Source organism: Cebus imitator, unplaced genomic scaffold (assembly GCF_001604975.1).
Source record: "Cebus imitator isolate Cc_AM_T3 unplaced genomic scaffold, Cebus_imitator-1.0 Scaffold60, whole genome shotgun sequence".
Lineage (NCBI taxonomy): Eukaryota > Metazoa > Chordata > Mammalia > Primates > Cebidae > Cebus > Cebus imitator.
In genome coordinates, this window is record NW_016107375.1 from 1,749,580 (window position 1) to 1,771,637 (window position 22,058).

The 22,058-nt window shown below is 44.8% G+C and overlaps 1 protein-coding gene across 1 annotated transcript in view; it reads left to right on the plus strand.

The window, feature by feature from the left end:
• MYO5B (myosin VB) overlaps positions 1 to 22,058 on the plus strand; it is a 398,063-nt gene that overhangs the window by 245,224 nt on the left and 130,781 nt on the right. The window contains exons 11-14 of the mRNA XM_017529641.2: positions 2,872 to 2,953; positions 3,485 to 3,625; positions 11,614 to 11,736; positions 12,531 to 12,614. Of these exons, the coding sequence (XP_017385130.1) occupies positions 2,872 to 2,953; positions 3,485 to 3,625; positions 11,614 to 11,736; positions 12,531 to 12,614 (430 nt within the window). The remainder of the gene's footprint in view (positions 1 to 2,871; positions 2,954 to 3,484; positions 3,626 to 11,613; positions 11,737 to 12,530; positions 12,615 to 22,058) is intronic.

Below are 22,058 nucleotides of genomic sequence, written 5' to 3' on the forward strand. Positions count from 1 at the left end.
TGTGTGTGTGTGTGAATGGGAAGAGGTGTGTGTGAATGGGAAGAGGTTTGTGTGAATGAGAAGGGTGTGTGTGAATGAGAAGGGTGTGTGTGTGTGTGTGTGAATGGGAAGAGGGATGTGTGTGTGTGTGTGTGTGTGTGTGTGTGTGAGTGAATGGGAAGGGTGTGTGTGTGTGAATGGGAAGAATGTGTGTGTGAATGGGAAAGGTGTGTGTGTGGAATGGGAAGAGGGGTGTGTGTGTGTGTGTGTGTGTGTGTTTGTGAATGGGAAGAGGGGTGTGTGTGTGTGAATCGGAAGAGGGGTATGTATGTGTGTGTGAATGGGAAGGGTGTGTGTGTGGAATGGGAAGAGGGGTGTGTGTGTGTGTGAGAGAGAGAGTGGGAAGAGGGGTGTGTGTGTGTGTGAATCAGAAGAGGGGTGTGTATGTGTGTGTGAATGGGAAGGGTGTGTGTGGAATGGGAAGAGGGGTGTGTGTGTGTGAGTGGGAAGAGGGGTGTGTATGTGTGTGTGAATGGGAAGGGTGTGTGTGTGTGTGAGTGAGTGGGAAGAGCGGTGTATGTGTGTGAATGGGAAGAGGTAGAAAACGTTCTTCTCTTCTGCATAGGCTTCTGTCCTTCTCACCCCTCAGCCTGATGCTGCTGTTGAGTATAACATGGGCCGCACACATTTGTAGCTATAGCTGCCGACATGTATGATGTGTCCAGCGTGGTGAGTGTGACCAAATCCGTCTTGTTGCCTGGGTCTTACCTGCACGTCCAGTTGGTCATTTAAGGCCATCTCATCCCCATCTTCCTTAATGTCCAGAAGCTTTCTGCTGGTTGGCCACCAGCCACGCTCATTGGGCCTTGACTGAATCTTGCCTGGTTTCCTGTTGTAGTAAGAATTACCTCACTTGGCTTCCTGTCCCCTGGCCTGCACCCCCTCCCCCGGCTCACAACTGTTCTCCTGCTGGTCTCTAAGGTGCAGGTCAGGTTGTCAGTTCTTAACTCACTCAGCATCCTTCAGAATCTCTCTGCTGCCGCCTAGTAAATTCCAGACCCCGTAGTGTAGCTGGCATGGCCTGTGGGGAGGACCCCTGCCTCTGCCCACTATGCTGCATGTCATGCCCCCCATCCTCCCCTCTGCTGGTTCCACTGTCCCCTGCCCAAAGATTGGGCCATATTGTGAACATTGGAGTTGAGCAATGAATGATAGCGTTGATATTCTAAAATGCAAAGTGCTCAAGTAAGTCAGTTTTTAAAGCTAAACCCCAACAAAATTAACGAAGCATCAGATGATTCATGAAGTACAGTCAGAAAAAATGTTGAGCTGTAGTAATGATCAAAGAAATTAAAATTCAGACATTTTTAGGTTCCAAGGAACCAAAGACACCAAAAAGCTAATATGACACAGTTGACCAAAGAGCTGTGATACATTAATATTCCCAGTCTCCCAGTGAAGAGGGCAGGACGAGATGGGGAGGACACTTGAGGCTGACCCAAATGGAGCACGGGGGAAGTTTTCCAGGTGATGAAAATGTCCTCCATCTATGTCATGTATCACAGAACATCTCTATATAAAAATTTTCTATCAAAAATGTGTCACCCCATCAACAGATGTTGAGAAAAAACTTTTAAGAAAAATGCATGAAAATATACACTTAAAATTGGTGCATTTTACTCTGTGTAAATGCTAACCCAATAAAGATGATTAAAACAAAATATTGTTGACCAGTATTAGAAGAACAAGACACTTTTGTACATTGTGAGGTGGAGGTAGTGTCATAACATACATTAGTTCCACCTCTCCAGGAATTAATTTTCTTCTGCCTTTTAAGAAAAGTGGTAGTGTTTGACCGGGTAATTTTTCTAGGATAGCATCCTAAGGAAAGACTTATGAATTCAAAGAATTTATCACAAAATTGATAGCAGCTAACAACTGAGAAAAGAACCAAAATGTCCTCAGTGGGGGCAGTTAAATGATGCTGCATCTCTATGGGGGTGACTGCCAGCTCATGGCCACCTGTGTGAATTGAGAAAAAGGTGCTTGTGAGGGGGCCGACTCAATTTCAGCACCACCTGCCCCCTCACCTGGGCACGCACCTTTGCAATTTTTAGGTCTAGACCATGGCCCGGATCCATACAATGGTTGATGAGGCAGATGTTAAAACTGATGCCTTGAGAACAGTGGTGTGGGAAAGTGTTTTTAATGGAATGTTAAATGATAATAATAGAAGGTAAGGCCAGGTGCAGTGGATCATGCCTGTAATCCTAGTGCTTTGGGAGGCTGAGGTGGGTGGATCACTTGAGCCCCGGGGTTGGAGACCAGCTTGGGCAACATGGTGAAACCTCATCTCTACAAAAAATAGAAAAATTAGCTGGGCATGGTGGCGTGATGCCTGTAGTCCCAGCTACTTGGGAGGTTGAGGTGGGAGGATACCTTGAGCCCAGGAAGCAGAGGTTGCAGTGAGCCAAGATCCAGCACTCCAGCCTGGGTGACAGACTGAGACCCTGTCTCAAGAAAAAAAGTAAAACGTTATATAGTTCTGACTCTTTTCAAAAATGTCAAACTCCTAAAAGGAAATCCACCAATATATGACTGGTAGTCAATATAAATAATAGAATGATTCATTGCTGACTTTCTTTTTTACTTTTTCTTTTCCAAAATTTTCCTGCTGTCTATACTTTTTCTAGTTATGAAAATACACATGTGTTCTTCAGTTAGGCTCTGTGTAGTGCTAACATCTATAACAGTGGTCTCTGAACACCAGATTAGACAATGGGGATTTCGTGGTGGCGTCAGGGGAGACCTGGGTGAGAGTAGCTTTGTTGAAGTCCCGCTGACTCCTTTGGCGAAAGGAGATGTCTCTTGTCTACTCTTTCCATTTTATAGGTTTGAGACATTTGAGGTAAACAGCTTTGAGCAGTTCTGTATCAACTACGCAAATGAAAAGCTCCAGCAGCAGTTCAACTCGGTAGGCTTGGTTTCCAGACCCGGGGGTACCGGGATGGGGGAGACTCTTCTGGGAGGGACAGCAAGGTCACTTCTCTTCCTCTGAGGTGAGTGGGCCCTGGCTGTTTTCTGACATCCCTTGGTTTCCTCCAGCTTTGGGAAGGGGCTCTCCACTGCTCAAGAGGGAGAACTGAATGGGGACAGCTGTGCTGAGAGGGGAAATGATTCTCTCTTTGGCTTTGACTCCCATTCCTCTGAGCCTAGGTTTCCAGGGCATTGAAGCAACAGCAAACCAGATATGGGGCTTCCTGTGATTAACTGGGTGTACAGCAACTCAGGTGATTGTTAAGTGTCCCAGGAAGTGTTCACCCAGCAATGAGGAATTGCCTAACTGTGCTTTGCTTTTCTGCAGTCATGACTATGACTTAGCATCCAAACCTTTTCTGACAGTTTTCTGCTGTGCTATAGGACCCAGAACTCACTGAGCCCCTGGGGGAGGTGAATGTTAAGGTCTGCCTGCAGTTCACTCGTGTGACCTTTTTACTTGTCCTAGCATGTGTTCAAACTAGAGCAAGAAGAATACATGAAGGAGCAGATCCCTTGGACCCTGATTGATTTTTATGATAACCAACCTTGTATCGACCTCATTGAAGCCAAGCTGGGTATCTTGGACCTGTTGGATGAAGAATGTAAGGTAAAACTGATGATGTGAATTAGTTGAATTCCAGAGTAGGGGTATGGGGCAGAGGGAAGCTGTGTGGTACAAGGGAATCACATAAGATTTCAAAGGTTGAATTTCATCTTTAGTATGCTGGAAGAAGCGTTGGCATGCAGCATACTGGAAGCATGTACCATTCTGCATGCTAGAATGCAGCATGTTTAACGTGACTGGCAGGTGTTGCTACACTAGTAAACATGTGCCTCTCTTGGGGGAGCCTGGGTGGCATGGATTGGCATGATATGGTGGTTTGGACTTGATGCCCCAGGTAGCCTAGGTACCAAGAGGAGAACTACAACATCTAATGAGCATCCCTAGAGAGTGAAGACTCCAGTCTGGGGTCGTTATTACCACATTAGATGGCTTGTGAGTGACAGAGCTGCATGGCATGGTGGCAGGTGAGATTCAGAGATTTCTCCATCTGGTTTCTGATGGGCTGTACCTGGTGGGACAGAAGGAGAGCTGACTTGTCAGCCTGGAGAGTGCCTGGCAGCACTGGGAGGGCAAGGTTTAGAAGATCTGGGTTTTTATCAATTACCTAACTTCTTTGGCCTCTGGTTTCTTGCTCGAGGATAGGGGTTGCATCTAATCTACAAAATCTGTCCTAGCTGGGTGGTTGGTAGCTAAAGGGATATATATATATATATATATATATATATATATATATATATACACACACACATACACACACACACACACATACACATACACCAGTTCCTCCAAGGTTGGAAACTCTAATCAACAGATACAAAAGTCACACGATATTTGCTATTACAAGGGAAAGAACTCACTTGCCTTTACTTTCTGCTCTCCCACATCTTGCCTGTAAAGGGTTAAGTGTAGCTTGTTGGTTTGGTAGGAGGTATTTCCTTCCAGAAGGGCTCTCCTAGTTTCATTGCCTTTGAAAATGAAAGGGAAATAATAAAACAGAAGACAGAGAAAATATACCAGTTCTACAGCTTGCACATCTTTTTACCTCCTGAAGATTTTTAGCATTTCACTAGAGATGTAGGCTTCATCCTCAGAGTCAGTATCCAGGCAGAGATAATCTCTCAGTGTGGCACATGTTTGTCCAGGCTTGCCCAACCTGAGAGGTAGCAGTAAAGGTAAAACAATTGTCCATAGATTGAGTGGCATTGGCTGAATGGCTGAAGTCACAGCCTAGGCCATCCTGCTGTTCATGACTCACTTTTATTTTCTTGGTTTCAGCATCTACTGCCACCACCTGCCTTCCCCAACTCAGCCAAGATCATGCTCCTCTTCCCCAGTCTGCTTTGAGATTCCCATCAGTAACTGCCTCCTCCAGCTCCATACCCCCAAAGCTAAAGGCAGCACCATGTTCTGCGTCCAACCCTGGCCTCTGGGATGCTAAGCTGGTGTGGCTCCCCACAGGCCGGTGCTCAGGAGAACCCTGGCTTTTCACTCTCCTCCCAGGTGGTGAAGGTGAATGTCACATACAGTTCTCAGGGCACAGGAGTAGGCAGTTTGTCCTACACAGGTTTGTGGAAAGCCTGAGTGTCCTGCAAATCAGGCTGGTGGGGGCTGGGCATGTCAAGACACTGGGTGGTACTGTGTACGTGACACGTGTAAACACACTGGTGGCCGAAGAGATGAGATGAACACCACATTAAGGAAGATGACAAAAGCTCACGATGTGGAGACTTTTTGTACCAGGTTTAATTGCTCTGGGAATTCAGGATGATTTGGTATAATCTGATAGAGCATCAGTCGCAGGTGAATTTTAAGCCAACAGGTGTTATTTCATTTGTCAAAACTTGTTGAACTGTACACTTCAGTGAAAGGGTGCATTTTACTGCATGGAAATTATTCTGCAGTAAACCTGACTTTAAAACATAGGGGGGCCTGGAAGCACCCGTGGCTATGAGCCTGAGCAGGGTTGGGAGTCTCCCTGGAGTTGCCGTGACTGGGCAACTCGGTGCCCCTTGGGAGGGATCCTGTTGGGCTGTGGAAGCAGCCTCAGACACGTCCTTTCCTCCCTGTCTCTTGGTTACTTTGCATGGTGAGAACGAATAGAGATTGCACTGTGAACAGTTGGGCTCTGTGACCCCATGTGACAGGACACAGTCACATGAAGGATTGGACTCATGGTGCAGAAGCAGCCAGCAGAAAAATCACTTTTCATGGAGAAGCTGTGCAGTGACAGTCAGAGTAGTGAGCTGGGGTTTAAGTGAGAAGCGTGGAGATGGTGTGGCCATGGGTTTAGAGGGGCAGCATGCTGGGAGTGCTCCGCAGGACCTGTGACTGGTGCCATGGCTGCAAAAGAGAGTGCAGACTGGACCAGAATATTAAACCACCTGAGGTGGAAAAACCCCTTTGCAGACAGGCCCCAAACAAGCCACAAACTACAGTTGTTCCTAAGTTATCCAAGCCCACTCCTCCAAGAAGGTGTTTGATTGTCAGAAATGTTAATTTCCAGGCTGCTCTTAACAAGACTCTCCAAAGATGCCTGGTGGCCGGTGGGTAGTGGGTGTACACCAGCCCCTGCTGCCTTCTAAGCCCTGTTTGGGTTGGTAGTTGCTGCTGACCTCTTCCCACTCATCAGTCCCCCTTTCTCGCAGAGGAACAGGAAACCTTGAACCCTGGAAGCAATGCCAGCGAATGAAGCCCAGGCACTGTCTCAGGTTGGAGATGTTGGAGCACTCACCAGTGGGCCTGAGTAGGGTGGCAGGCTCTGCCCTGTGCCCTGTGATGAGGATTCTTTGTTTCCTGGAAGGGAGGAAATCACTCAGTGGGGAGGCCAATGTCCCCTGCCCCCTGTTTCCTCACCTGGCCCAGCCTGCTGTCAGGAGGGTTTACTCTGTATTCAGATTGTGGTTTCTTAAGAAGTAGCCCCAAAGGTTTCCTTCTCTGGCACTTTCATGTCGAGGTGTGACTCCTGCGATGGAGGGAAGTGAAGTGCCCTTCCCACGTCCATCTGTTCATTCACACGGGAAGCCACATGTTCACGGAATAGTGCACTGAGCCCTGCACACATTGAAAGGGTCAAGTGTCAGAGGCAGGCACTGAAGTGTCATCTATGATAACAAAGAACCAGAAATGCTGTGGAGGAAATGACAGAAGAAAAAGCATCGTGGGGAGAGCATTCCCAAGAAAAGTCAGATGAGGAGGGGCATTCCACATGAAGGGAATGTCACACTTGGAGAACTTGAAGTGATCTGATTTATCTGGAACTCCTGGTGGGGCAGGTGAGGTTGGAAAGTAGGGACCATGGGAGACTGAGAGGCCATGTCCACCCAGAGCAGGCATTTGGGCTTTGAAGGCATTTGGGCTTTGAAGCCTACCCTGAAGGCTCTGGGGATCAGTCTATGGGGGAGAAGCAGGGGAGAGAGGGCCAGATGTGAATGATCAGATCAGCAGGTCTCCCAGACTGTGTGCAAGCTGAGCTGGGGAGAGCCTGGAGGGGGCGGCACTGTGAGCCCAGGCAGGAGGGAACCAGGGCTTCTGGGAGCTCGGCAGGGAGAGGGTCTCCGTGAGTCCCTGGAGGGGAGCACTTCCTTCCAAGGGAGTTGTTGGGGCAGGAGCCTAATTTTGGTAATTTGAGAACAGGAGGTGAGGCAGCGGAGACAGTGAGTTTGAACTTTCAGAGGCTTGGCTGTGAACAGGAGGGGATGTGAGAGAGGAGCATGGGCGTGGGTGGACTGCGGTCCGCCAGGAGGCAGGGGTGGGTGAATGGAAAGCCAGCCAGGAGGGAGGCCTTTCTCCCATGAGAAGGACAGAAGAGGGATGGCTGTGGGTACAGATGAAAGTCTCTGCATGTTGCAGCAGGAGTTTTGGATTTCCTGCTTGACAGCCTCTATTTTGCCGTGAAGGAGATGAGGCATCTGCTGAGAGGTGGCAGGGTCAGAAGCTGGAAGAGAATGGAGGAAGGTGGGAATGGCTGCCCAGTAAGCAGAAAGAGAAATTGCAGAGTACACAGATTGGTTTGCTGAGGCCAAAGACCATAAATTGAGTTTTAGGAGTTGTTGAGGTCAACTTCCTGCTTAGACCTAGGAATAGTGTCTTAATCCATAGAAGCGATTCTGTGAGTGAAATTCAGTTTTTTTTTGTTTTTTTGTTTTTGGCTGCAGTACTGTATTATACAAAGTATATTGGCAGGGCTTGGTTACGGGAAGATGAGTTGATGTGTGGTCTTATTCAGCCACCTAGGTACGGGGAAGGAGAGAATGGGCAGTTGGATTAATCTCGAATTGATGTTTTGCTGGGCGTGCAGAGGGTATTTTGTAAAGGTGAAATATAAAGGCCTGGAAGCAGCACTGGGTGTGGTTGGCAGGTGAGGAGGAAGGAGCTGCCTCCATTCCAGGAGAGTGAGGACAGCAGAGTCCTGGGAGGCCCAGCTGGGCTTCTGTGATGGCAAAGAGGGGCAGGGTCGGAGCGTATTCCTTAAAGAGCCTGGGAATCCAGAGGTACTTAAGGTGCAATGATGTGAGAGGTCAGCAGCAGTAGAAGGCGTGAGGGAGCCTGCATGGGTGTGGAATGGAAGGAGACAGTGAGTGGCCAGGAAGGTTGGTGCCAGTGGCCCAGGGAAACAGGAACGAGAAAAGAAGCAGACATAGAGTAACTGGCCTTGGGGTCTGTTTCTTGTTGTTGTTTTGTTTTGTTTTGTTTGCGACAGTGTCTTGTTCTGTCACCCAGGCTGGAGTACAGTGGTGTCATCACAGCTCTCACTGTGGCCCTGACCTACCAGGCCGAAGTGATCCTCCTGCCTTAGTCTCCCCAGTAGCTGGGGCTATAGGCAAGTGCCACAGGGCCTGGCTAATTTCTGCATTTTCTGTAGAGACAAGGTCTCCTTATGTTGTTGCCCAGGCTGGTCTTGAACTCTTGGGCTCAAGTCGTCCTCCCACCTCGGCCTCCCAAAGTGCTGGGATAACAGGTGTGAGCTATAGTGCCTGGCTGGCCTTGGGGTCCTTAACAGTCAGCTCCTGTCAGCAGCTTTGTTGGGGGCAGGCTTTGGCCTCAGAAGACGTCCCACGCCAATGATGGTAACATCTGTGATACAGATTATGGCTTCTGTTTAGAGTTCCGCAGAGAATGCTGAGAGGGGCTTAGGGAGCCAGAACTTGCACTTCCCCACTACAATGCCTGCTCTTTTTGTTGTTGTTGTTGTTATTTTACTGGCAAGGAGTGGAGTCAGGTTTAATGTATTTCTAACAGCTTTAATGAGATATAATTGACATACCATACAGTTCACCCATTTAACGTATACAATTCAGTGATTTTTAGTATGTTCACAGAGTTGTGCATCCATCCCAGCCACAATTTTAGAACATTTTCATCACCCTGTAAAAAAGCCCTTTAGCGGCTGCTCCCCATGATGCCCTCCAGCCCTGGGCAACCACTAACCGTTCTTTCTGTATGGATTTGCCTATTCTGGGCATTTAATACAGATGGGACCTTTGCTTTTTGATGTATCAGTGGCCAGCACACAAGGTCAGAGGGATTTAGGCCTCTGCGGGACAGAAGTGCCTAGACGAGGACCGAGCTGGAGTCCTAGCTCCTGGCTCAGAGGTCTCTCTGCATTGCTTTGAGAAGAGCAGAGAGAAGTTCATGTGAAGCCGTATGTGGATTTCCTTTTTTTTTTTTTTCTTTTTAATTATACTTTAAGTTCTGGAGTCCATGTGCAGATCTTGCAGGACTGTTGCATAGGCACACACATGCCGTGGGGGTTTTCTGCCTCCATCCCCCCATCATCTACAAACTGGATTTCCTTTTTAAAGGATTCAATTCAACTGCATCTTATGGAGCTACTGATATCCATGACCCGGAAGTTATTAAAATATATGATTTATTTTTTCTTTTTCCTGTAGCTATTTAAAATCTACTTCTATGGAAAGATTTTTGGAGATAAGCACCTTCTACCTGGTTCTGTTTTTGTGGCAGCCTTTAAAAATTTGTTGTCAGGCAGGAAAAGTTTACCTGTCCTGCTTAGAATCCCAGCTCTGCTTTTAATGGCAAAAACCACAATTACTTTTGCACTAACCTAATGCTTCCCCTTTATGTGAACTTGGCAAGTTACTTAACCTCTCTGTCTCAATCTCCTCATCTCTAAAATTTTTACAAACATAGCACCTAACTGACATGATTGTACAAGGGTTAAATGAGTTGATACATATAAAATGTGTGGAAAATGGCCTGGCAAACAATAAGTGCCTTGGGCACTAGCTGTGAGTATCATCTGAGACTCCAGATTGTTGTTAATTCCTGCTGGCCTTCCCTTACGTTTGGTTGGAGGTGGGGTGGGCAGTGAAAGGAGAGACTGATCCTTGTCAGAAAATATGTATACTACTTGACCTTGGTTGTTGGTTTTCTCTGCTTATTAATTCACATCAGTCTGAATTAATGAATATGTAGGATTACGGAGTCTTCTTACAGAAGTCCAATTTCATCTTCACGGAAAGATGATTTTGTTCCTAGCCAATTTTATGTGTTTGCTATGCGGGGCTTCTCACCATAGTTCTATCTGCCCCAGTTCTGCCATTTCCTCAGGATCCCTCTTGCGCCTGTCCTCGGGCCCACCAGGTCCTGACAGCCATACTGGGAAGACCCCTCCTTCCTTCATACCTGGTGGTTCTAAACACAGAACGCTTGGAAACAAATATAAAATAGTATATATAGAAACTGCTGAATTAAATATATTTTATTATCTGCCCAGTACAATTAATAGCCTCCTTCGAGATAGTTTTCTTTTCTTGAATTGCCCATGGTGCTTAGCACTGAGTATTCAATATTAGTTATGCCAAAATGAATCTTGAGCAAAATCAGTTTGCTTACAGAGGATTTAAGAAGTTGGTTCCCAAGTATGTAAGCATTTTCTTTATGGCATGAATTTTATTAGTTTACCATAAAAATTCCTGTGTAAATGGCTAGTGCAAGGGTCACCTTCAACCCTGCCCGATCCAAATGTGCAGTCTAAACCAAAGAAGGGCAGGACAGTTAGTGACCTGTCACTGAGGACTGGACTGATTCTGGTCGGTAGGTGTGTGCAGCAATGACCAGGGATGACAGGGGAGGGAGGAGGGAGCACCTTTCCATTGGAAGAGTTGCTGTCATCCTTGGCAATCTGAGTGGTAGTTACAGTGACTCTGTTATATTGTCAATGAAGCAAGATGCTTTTTTCCTTTGAAGTCATTCATAAAGATATTTAAAAGGGCTGCCTTCAGGATTCTTAATGCAGTGGAACCTCTAAGTCTGACTCTAGACAGTGGCAGATGCAGAGATGAGCACCATGTAGATCATTCACTACTCAGTTCCCCCTGCATGGCCAGAACCCAGTTCTCAGTTCTTTCAGGGTCACATAAACAACATAAGGGACAGTCAATCCTTGAACACAACAAACTTACAGCTTGTAGTGACGATACCCAAAACTCAGTGGTGCGCATTATGCTAGGGTATGTGTAAGAGCTTGATTGTGAGGAATTCCAAAGAAGAGAGAAGTGAGATCAGCAGTGGTCAGGAAAGGAGGGACTTGAGCCAGACCCAGATGATGGTATTTAGGTGAGTTTAGGGAAGGAAGATGGGCTTTCCTGTGGCAGGAGTTCACCTGGGTGAGCGGGTGAGCTTGACACTGCAGGTGGATGTATTTGTGATGCTGATGTCACTGCCCCAGTTGCAGGGAAGTACCTTTAGGTGGTCCCTCGGGCTGTGACTCTGCTCCTGTAACCTGGGTTTTCACCCTCATCTTCCCTAGCACTTCCAGTATCTGCCAACCAGCAGGCTCAGCTGCTGCCACAGGCCCCACAGGAACCAATGGCAGGTGGAGGGCACGCCGTGGCAGGATCCTGAATGTGTATGGTTGAATCGTTCTTCCCACCATCCACTTAAGGTCCCAGTTCGAGGGCTGAATCCACTTTCATGGAGCCAGCCTACTGATCCCATCCCTCTGCTGCAACCCAGGGCTGGCTTCTTCCTCTTCACAAAGCACTCTGCCCTGTCTCATGGTTCTGCAGGTCCCCAAAGGAACTGACCAGAACTGGGCTCAGAAGCTGTATGACCGGCACTCCAGCAGCCAGCACTTCCAGAAGCCCCGCATGTCCAACACAGCCTTCATCGTCATCCACTTTGCAGACAAGGTGGCTCTCCTCTCTGTTGGCTTGGGTAGTCTTTTGGCCCCTCTCTAAGTAGACTCCAGGGGCTCAGGACCTAGAGAGAGGGCTGTCCCTTCTGAATTCAAATGGCCTGAAGCCTCAGCTAGGTTCCCCTTCCATCCTCTCTTACCCACCCCTCCACTTCTTGGGGATGCCAAGCTTACCACATGGCATAACTTAACAGGGGGTGCCATAGTTGTCTAGTCACACATATATATAAATTATATTCTAAAGCAGTTAAGAGTCTACCCTCATGGAGCTTGAGCGAGAAGGGAGGGATGAAAACACAGGATCGAGTGGTTTGGCTTCTTACCTGGAGCCAGTGTGGCTACTCCTCGGGGTGCTGCTTTCTCTGTAGCTGGTGCATGCACAGAATTTTTCTAAGTGGATTTCTGTTTTCCACGCACTAGCCTGGTGTTTCCCAAATTGTAATCTGTGTATAAATCACCTAGGATCTTGTTAAAATACAGATTGATTCATTGGGTCTGAGGTATGGCTGAGAAGCTGCATTTATGAGCCCTAAAGAAGCCTTTTATTTTGGGAACTCCCTTTAATACAATTTCTTCCACAGTATGAATACTCAGTTCCCTCTGTGTAAATCCTGACCGCTTATTGGGTTTGCATTTTAAATGGAAACATCTGTGGGTTTTGCATCTACTCACAGCTCTTTTCAGAAAATGCTACGTGGATGAGATGAAAGTAGTTGAGAAACTGCTGAAGGAACCCAGTCAGGCTGAAGCACTAACGATTGTTTCTCTGTCTGCTTGCTGTGGCCCCAGGTGGAGTACCTCTCTGATGGTTTTCTGGAGAAAAACAGAGACACGGTGTATGAAGAGCAGATCAATATCCTGAAGGCCAGCAAGGTAAAGAGTATCAGAAGTGGGGAGTGGAGCAGGAGTGTCCACCGCCAGTGCTGGGCAGGGAGTGGTGATGCTGCCCCATTGGAGGCGGAAAGGCAGAGATGCTGGGCAGGGAGGAGGCAAAGGGGTTTGTTGGTCATCTCAGTATGAAAGCACTTGAACACTATGCCACTGTGAACATGCTCGATCTTGTCTGAAAACACTTTAGTATTGCCTGATGGAGGGAAGAAAGCAAGGAGCATAGGGGTAAGGGGAGAGAACTGGGTAAGATGCCTGCTAATGGAGGGGATAGGGGAGCATGGGAGGTGACAGGAAGAGAGACGGCAGTGAGCGCAGTGATGGAAATGTAGCTGGTGTCCATCATGTCATCTTTCCTTCCTCTCCTGTCTGCAGATGTAAGATTATTTAAACCCCTTCGCATCTAGTATCTGCATATAATTTGTTGAGCAGTCGATAGAACCTCTCTATAAGCAGAAACTTAATGGAACAGAAGGTGGGATTTCAGGAACACTTAAATCCACTACTTTAGATTCTTTCTCTGTTAGTACCAGAATTTCAGTGATTTCAAAGCATAGGAAAAAGATAGCAAATATTGTGTCCATTCTACAGGTAGAGGAAACAAGGCACCAATTCACCCAAAAATATCTTTATTTAAGCACCTACTTTGTAAGGCACTGCCCTAAACACACCATTTGCTCACAAAGATGAGCAAGACAGATTCTATCCTCTAGTTGTTCCCCTTCTAATGGGCTGTGAGTGGGCAGATGAACACACACACAGGTAACTGTGAAAGGAGAGAAGGAGCGGGGGAGGGGGCGGTGCAGTCAGGGGAAGTGTGCGCAGTGGCATTCTAAAAGCCGACTCTGATGCAGATGCTGTTGCTGGCTTTAGCCCTGCAGAGGAAACCAGGGTGAAAAAAACTTTCCAGGATTTAGGAGGCTTTCTCCCAGGCCACATGATACTGAACCCACTGCAGGGGCCTGATAACACTGTAGAAATGGCAGATTAATTTCTCTTTGTGATAAGCTTTAGATGAATGCAATAGGGTGAGATGATAGAATGGAGAAAATGCACCCAGCAAAATGGACCCAGGACGTAAAACCAAGTAAACCCTGTTCCATCACGTGGCGAGGGGTTTAGGGAGGATTTGAGTCAGTAGCAGCATTGCAGACTGCCAAGAACAGACCCCTGCCCAGTGTGATCTCTGGATATCTGGAACATCAGAGATTTAGTCATCACTGAGACAAATTGTCTGTGGGTAAAAGTCAATATCACTTTGGAGTTCAACACAAGATTGACCTTGCAGCTCCCCAAGTTTTTAGGTCTCCAGTCTGTGGTGGTTAATGTGACTTTTTCCATTTTTCATGAGGGTGGTGGCATAGAGGAGGAGCCCCAAGGCACAGGGAAAGAGAGTAGACAGAAGTGGTCTGAGCACGGGGAGCCCCTTCTTCATGATGGTCTCTTACGATGCCTATAGGCCTGTGGCAACCTACAGGGCCAGGAAACTCTCTTGTCTTTGTAAAAGTTTCTTCTTTAAGATTAGGAGCAGAAAGGAGGGATGGAGGGAAGAGAGTTGGATACTTTTCATTAAATACAGAGTCTGAGTATTGATTTCTGAGCATCTTAATTTGAGTAACTCTCAGGGGTTCCAGAATCAAAAAAGGAGTGGTGCCAGTAAAACTCTGTTACACGCACTCTCCAGCAGGTTCTCTGTTATTAGTAGATGAGCTCCTTTTCCCTTATTTTTATTTAACGACTTGATTGAATATTTGTGTAGTATATAGCAGTAACCAACACATGTAGTTAATCTCATGGAACTTAGTGGAAAAGATGCACAGTTTAATTACAAATTGTAGTAATGCTAAGAAGGTCAAAAAGAAGGTGCTGTGGAAGAGAATGAGAAGGCCCCCAAGACCACCCCCAGGTTCTACCATCTGCTAGGAAGACTCACAGAGCTCAGCGTGTAGTTATGGCTATGATTTGTTACAGCAAAAACGTAAACAGCAAACTCAGCAAAGGGAGAGGTGCATGGGATGATGTGGAAGACCGGGCCCAAGCTTCCAAGAGTCCCTTCCCCCTGGAGTCATACAGGATGCACGTAATTCCCCCTGGAGGCGAGTCATGGCAGTTCTTTTGAAATGCCTATCAGGGAGGGTCACCTGAGCCCATGCAGCCAGGGTTTTTATTTGGGGTTGATTATGTGGGCACCCTTAGCCTAGCACAAACCAAAATTTCAAACACCCAGAAGGAAAGCAGATCCTCAACGTAAGCTATATTGTTTGCCTGGACTTTAGGCACAATGAACAGTTCTTATCAGGGAATGGTGAAAACCTTGGTGAAAATCCAAGTTCCCAGACACCAGCCAGGGGTTAAGCAGCCTTTCTAAGGATAGCAGATGCAGGCCTGCTGCGTTAGCTCTTTTCTATACAAGAATATTGTTTTAGATTGGGGATACTGGGTTTTTATTAGAAATTAAATATAAGCTCATAAAATTAAAATAGTGTAGAAATATATAAAATAAGTCTTCTTTCCCACTCTTTGACCTATCTTTTGATGGATCAGAAGTTACCCACCCTATTCTGCATGTTGGTACACCTTTTTAAGATTAAAATAACTGCATTATATACACATAGTCCTCTGTAATTTAGTTTTTCAGTTACTATTATATCTTGGTTGTCTTTCCACACGAGTACACATCTGTTTCTTTTTTTAAAAACAACTGCTGATAATTTGCTATTTCAGATAATGTAGCAGTGAATATCCTTTATGTGTATCTTTGCATACTTTTGTACAATTATGTCTGTTGGGTAAAATTTTAGAAGCAGATTGATGATGGTTCGAAGAGGATGCACATCAAAAGTGTATAGATGTTGCTAAGTTGGAGGACAAAATAGGGATGATCTACTCTTGAAATGCGACTTCCTCCTTCTCTTTCCTGCCCGCCAACCACAATTCTGGCTTTCCCCCTCACCTGCTAAAACTTCCAAAGAGCCAGTGACCTTGTTGTCACCCTTGTCCCCATCCCAGCAACACCCCTGAGATGCGGTGATGTTTGCTAGCAGCACTGAGATTAACCAAAAAGGGCTTTGGCTGACCAGACCCTAGCTGGAGGAGGGCTTGAGAACTCTCCATCCTGAGCCCCTCCTAGCCTGTTTCATCCCTCCCAAAAGACAGAAAGCAAAGATTGATGCTGTATCACCATAAATCCACAGATGGGCTATACACAGACTGCAGCTGCAAATCAAAGAGTGATTCTAAGTATGCTTCACACCATTTGGGCAGATGAGCGTGTCTGGCAGCATCTGTCATTTTAGTATCTTTAAAGCTCATCATTTACTGATTGAATCTGTATTCCCTTTAAAATTTTTAGTTTTCACAGTAGCCCTATGAGGCATATGTTTCTGACTCCATGTTAAAGAAAAATGAAAACCTAGAAAGATACAAGTTTCTATGTCATTACATTAAAATTGTAATGCCTAATTTTTATTGGGTTTCATTTAGCACAGCTAAATCTCAAATCCTGTGTGTAAATTCATAAATTTACTTCATGACAGTTCATGAGAGACTGTTAGCTTTTTTCCCATTGTGTGTCATCCTTGATAAGAAATTAACAAGTTGTCATGAATAAGCAGTATGGGATAGAAGACATCCATATACTCTACCAACCAAAGGGGTGTTTGAAGAACTCCCACTAAGAGAGTGACATAACACGGTGTTAATGAAAACATAATTAGTAAAGCCAGTTCCATTGCCTAAGAGCTTGTAATATAGCTAATTGCTTTCTTAGCTTTCAGAGAGCTATAAATAGAGACTTAGGTAAAGAAATGCCTCTTTAAAACATGACTTCAAGTTATTAACAGACTCATTTGCTTTAAATACTAAAGGATGGAAGTTTTCCCTTCTAGTTTTTAATGTGAAAAGGAATAACTTATCAACCAGGAAAAAAAGTAAACTTTAAAAGGAGACTGTTTTCCCTCTGAAGATTTCCTGTTCCTGGCCACCACTACATGTAGATCAGAGGGACAAACCATGGGTCACGTGTTTATGCCAGCGTATGCTGGACAGTGAGGGTGTATTGGGAGGCATTTCTGGGCTATGGGATAGGCATCCCGAAGCTGTTTTTCCACTCTATGCCAGCATAAGGGATCTTGAGATGAATGTGGTTCAGAGACCACCTTGGCCCAAAGCCACCTACCCCAAGTTCATGAATATGACACCTACACCTCCTTTCCAGAATTCATATTCCAACAAACTCATCCCCGTCTGAATCTCAGAGATCCTACCACTTCCAAATGCAATCTCAATGACAGGGACCTACAATTAAAACCTAGATTTTAAAATACAAACTCACCAGACTGAATCTTTGTCATTTTGGTACCCAAATGATAGCACAGGAGTTGCAGCAACGGCTCAGATAAGGCCCACGTGTTCTCTCCTCATCTGCTTCCTGCTGCTTATGGCTGGACTTCAGCACACATGTCCATTGCTTTCTATGCTGATGTGTTTTTTAAAGTTTACACGCACACATCTTGTTTTGACCAAATAAGTTTGCTTTTTAAAAATCTTGTGTTTACTTTTAATTTTTTAACTTATTTATTATATAGGAGCTTGAGATAATTGACATACTATAAAATGTTCCTAACTATACTTTGAATGTTTCCTGTTTAAGATGTCCTGGTATTTGAAAAACTTCTAGCAATACTTAAACTAAGCAGCATACTATATAGGAGAACTTTTTAGCTGACAAAACATTAACATCTCCTTTATAATATGGGAAAGTCCATGTTGTCTTCCAAAAAATGAAGTACTGAGACTTTTCCTCCAAAGTCCATTTAAAACCCTTTTAAAATAAACATTGGCGATTTTTCTCTCCAAAGAGTACCAGTAGCCATGTAAAAAGAATTGATTGAAAGGAAAATGTGTTTATTATATTTACAGTCATAGATTTTTTTTTAAAGAAAAAATTCTGGGGAAGAGATTCTTCTTATACTGTGTCTTATTTTAGATTTACATGTCTGTTTCAGGGGAAATATCTTTCCTATTCTTCTAAACACAAATGAATAGGTGTGATTTCCAAGGTAACAGCTATGTGTCCGCTGTAATTGACTTCTTCTAAACTGTCAAATGGCCTTTAGAAAGTCTTTTCGTGCTTCTCTTAGTCCCTTTTTGATTTGCTGTATATAGAACTAAATAGCAGAGAATACCAAAGCAGATCCCTGTGTACAGGTTTTAAACAAGTGACAGGAAAGTGTTGGTTTGTCTACAGGTGCTACCTTGAGTGTTTGAGTTTGAAGGGGGCAAATGATAAGAAATGCCGGGTGGCTGCCCTGATGTAGATTGTGGTAGCTCTATTACTGCTCAGTCAGCTTATAAACAGACTGCTTAGCAGCTCTAAACACATAACTGGAGTTAGTCAATTGCCCTGATCTAATCACTATACACTATATATGTCAGAGCATTACTAGGTACCCCATATATGTACAGTCATTATGTGTCAAAAAATAAAACTGTAAAAACTTTCTCCCTTTTGCTCAGAAATGTGATCCTTTGTATGAGTCCTTTGTCAAGTAAGAAGCTTGGTGACTACTTTTCATTGTGACTCTAGGTTTGTGTATAGCTGGGGCACTCCTCAGGTGAGGTATCCTTACCTAGCCCGTCTTCCTAAGGGATGGGTGTGGATGGGGTCAGTAATTTGTATTTCTTGCCTGGGTCTTTTGCTATTATCTACAGCCCGGCATTGTACATGGTATGTCTTAGTCTTTCAGTCCTGTCATCAAACGAGATCTCCTTCTATGTTTGTTGAGTATATAAAACAAATTTTCAATAGAACACAAAGCATACTATACCTCCTTCTGATAAATAATATTCCAACACACTTATCTCCCTCTAAATCCCAGGTCCTACCACTTCCAAATGCAGTCTCAATAGCAGGAACCTAAATGAAAACCTAGCTTTTAAAATACCAAATTATTCAGATCAAACCTTGGTTGTATTTGTATCCAAATTACAGCACAATGCCAGCTTTGTTAACAAATCTGCCTTGGACAGTTTTTACTTTCTGATCTTAAGCTACACATTCCCTGTTTACTGTATAAAATTAAAAGCATAGATAGCCTTTCTGATAGAAGCAAGAGAAAGGGGACGAAATCTTAAAATCCTCCCATTGGTGAGTCTGATTTCCAAGTCCCTAGTGTGATTTTGATACAGATCAAGCATCCCAAATCAAGAACGCTCTAAAATTTGAAACTTTTCAAGCACCAACATGACACTCAAAGGAAATGCTCACTGGAGTTCTTTGAATTTGGGATTCAGATTAGGGATGCTCAACCAGTAAGTACAATGCAAATTTTCTAAAATCTGAAACACTTCTGGTCTAAGGCATTTTGAATAAGGGATACCCAATCTGTACCTGTTACTGACCTTAGGGCTTAATATATTTTTTCACAGTAAAAGCTACTATGAATGATTTCTGCAAATATGACACCCCAACCACCACCCAATAGTGTAATTATGCAGATTGGTAACTTCTACCCATGCTTCAAACATCTTGAAAATTCACTTCAGAAAGTATATGAATTAGAATCATTGAATAAGCCAGTGTTTTGCTTTGCCGTGACAGACAGACATGAATCACAATGACATCTTCAAAATGTGAACCTGCCTCTCTAGCCTGCCGTTACTTCCCCATGGAACTCTCTCAGCACCAGTCTGACTGGGCCACTTTGTCCTTTCTTACCCGTGTCTTGGCTCTCTGGCCCTGGTCCATGGAGCTCCCATGCCTGTCTCTCCACTCCTCCCCTCCTCCAGCTCCTTCGGTTCCTGCCACTTCCAGTGTTCAGTTCATCTATGGCTGTTCATCTGTGGCTTTCTGCCATAGGCCGTGAGGAGAAACAAATGGGCCTTTAACATCAGGCTACTGGATAAGGTTTGCTTCCAGAGAAAACTCTGGCTGTTGGGTGGAATGTGTTTGGATGAAGGCGTGCCCAGAGGTAGGCCCTCACACTTTCGATGACTGTAGTGATGCAGGAGAGAGCTGGGTAGTCCTGAGCTGGGCCAGCAGACCCTGGATTAATAAAGGAAGAACTGCTGTGACACTGCCCCATGGCCAGAGCCTGGTACTTGATTGAGATATGGGAAGTCGGGTGAGGTCAGGATTCCAGCCTAAACCTAGGAAGTCAGTGGGTGAAGGTGGTTTGGGCTGTATTGAATTCGGAGTTCCCAGTAGAACACCTAGAGGGAAGAAGAGTGAGCTGGAATTGTGGATCGTGGTAATGGGAAAAGATCCAGACGGGAGTGGCAGGATTGAGGGGACATAGTTGGAGCCATGGGCCTGTGGGAGACTTTCCCAGGGACTGAGGTAAGTGATGAAGATGAGGCTTTGGAAAACGGCAATGCAAAGGAGGGAAGTACAGGAAAAAGCCCCACAGGGGGTTCTGGGAAGGGAGCCAGGCAGGGGGAAGATCGGAGGAAGTGAAACTTCTAAGTCTTAAGAAGGGGCCTTCACAAGGAGCGATGGGTCAGTGGCATGGAGGCCTTCGAAGAGGTCAGGTAGGATCAAGAATGAAACCATACTACTTCTTTTTTTTTTCTATTTATTTATTTATATACTTTATTGTACTTTAGGTTCTGGGGTACATGTGAAGAACATGCAGGATTATTGCATAGGTACATACATGGCAACATGGTTTGCTGCCTCCATCCCCATCACCTATATCTGGCATTTCTCCCCGTGTTATCCCTCGCCAACTCCCTATCCCCCACTGTCCTTCCTCTAGAGCCCCCTCACAGACCCCAGTGTGTGATGCTCCCCTCCCTGTGTCCATGTATTCTCATTGTTCAACACCCGCCTATGAGTGAGAACATGCGGTGTTTCATTTTCTGTTCTTGTGTCAGTTTGCTGAGAATGGTGGTTTCCAGGTTCATCCATGTCCCTACAAAGGACACGAACTCATCATTTTTTATGGCTGCATAGTATTCCATGGTGTATATGTGCCACATTTTCCTTGTCCAGTCTATCATCGATGGGCATTTGGGTTGGTTCCAAGTCTTTGCTATTGTAAACAGTGCTACAGTGAACATACATGTACATGTGTCTTTATAATAAAATGATTTATAATCCTTTGGATATATACCCAGTAATGGGATTGCTGGATCAAATGGAGTTTCTATTTCTAGGTCCTTGAGGACTCACCACACTGTCTTCCACAATGGTTGAACTAATTTATACTCCCACCAACAGTGTAACAGTGTTCCTATTTCTCCACATCCTCTCCAGCATCAGTTGTCTCCAGATTTTTTAATGGTCGCCATTCTAACTGGCGTGAGATGGTATCTCAATGTGGTTTTGATTTGCATTTCTCTAATGACCACTGATGATGAGCATTTTTTCATATGTTTCTTAGCCTCATATATGTCTTCTTGTGAAAAGTGTCTGATCATGTCCTTCACCCACGTTTGAATGGGTTTGTTTTTTTCTTGTAAATCTGTTTCAGTTCTTTGTAGATTCTGGATATAAGTCCTTTGTCAGATGGGTAGATTGAAAAAATTTTTTCCCATTCCATTGGTTGCCAGTTCACTCTAACGATTGTTTCTTTTCCTGTACAGACGTTCTGGAGTTAAATTAGATCCCATTTGTCTATTCTGGCTTTTGTTGCCATTGGTTTTGGTGTTTTAGTCATGAAGTCCTTGCCTATGCCTATGTCCTGGATGGTTTTGCCTAGGTTTTCTTCCAGGATTTTTATGGTGTTAGGTCTTATGTTTAAGTGTTTAATCCATCTGGAGTTAATTTTAGTGTAAGGTCTCAGGAAGGGGTCCAGTTTCTGCTTTCTGCACATGGCTAACCAGTTTTCCCAACACCATTTATTAAACAGGTAATTCTTTCCCCATTGCTTGTTTTTGTCAGGTTTGTCAAAGATCAGACGGTTATAGATGGCATGGCATTGCCTCCTAGGCCTCTGTTCTGTTCCATTGATCTATATCTCTGTTTTGGTACCAGTACTATTCTGTTTTGACTACTGTAGGCTTGTAGTATAGTTTGAAGTCAGGTAGTGTGATGCCTCCCGCTTTGTTCTTTTTGCTTAGAATTGACTTGGCTATGTAGGCTCTCTTTTGGTTCCATATGAAGTTTAAGGTGGTTTTTCCAGTTCTGTGAAGAGGGTCATTGGTAGCTTGATGAAGATAGCATTGAATCTATAAATTACTTTGGGCAATATTGCCATTTTCACAATATTAATTCCTCCTAACTGTGAGCATGGAATGTTTTTCCATCTGTTTGTGTCCTCTTATTTCCTTGGGCAATGGTTCATAGTTCTCCTTGAAGAGGTCCTTTACACACTTTGTTAGTTGTATTCCTAGGTATTTTATTCTCTTCGTAGCAATTGTGAATGGCAGTTCATTCTTGATTTGGCTCTCTTTAAGTCTGTTATTGGTGTATAGGAATGCTTGTGA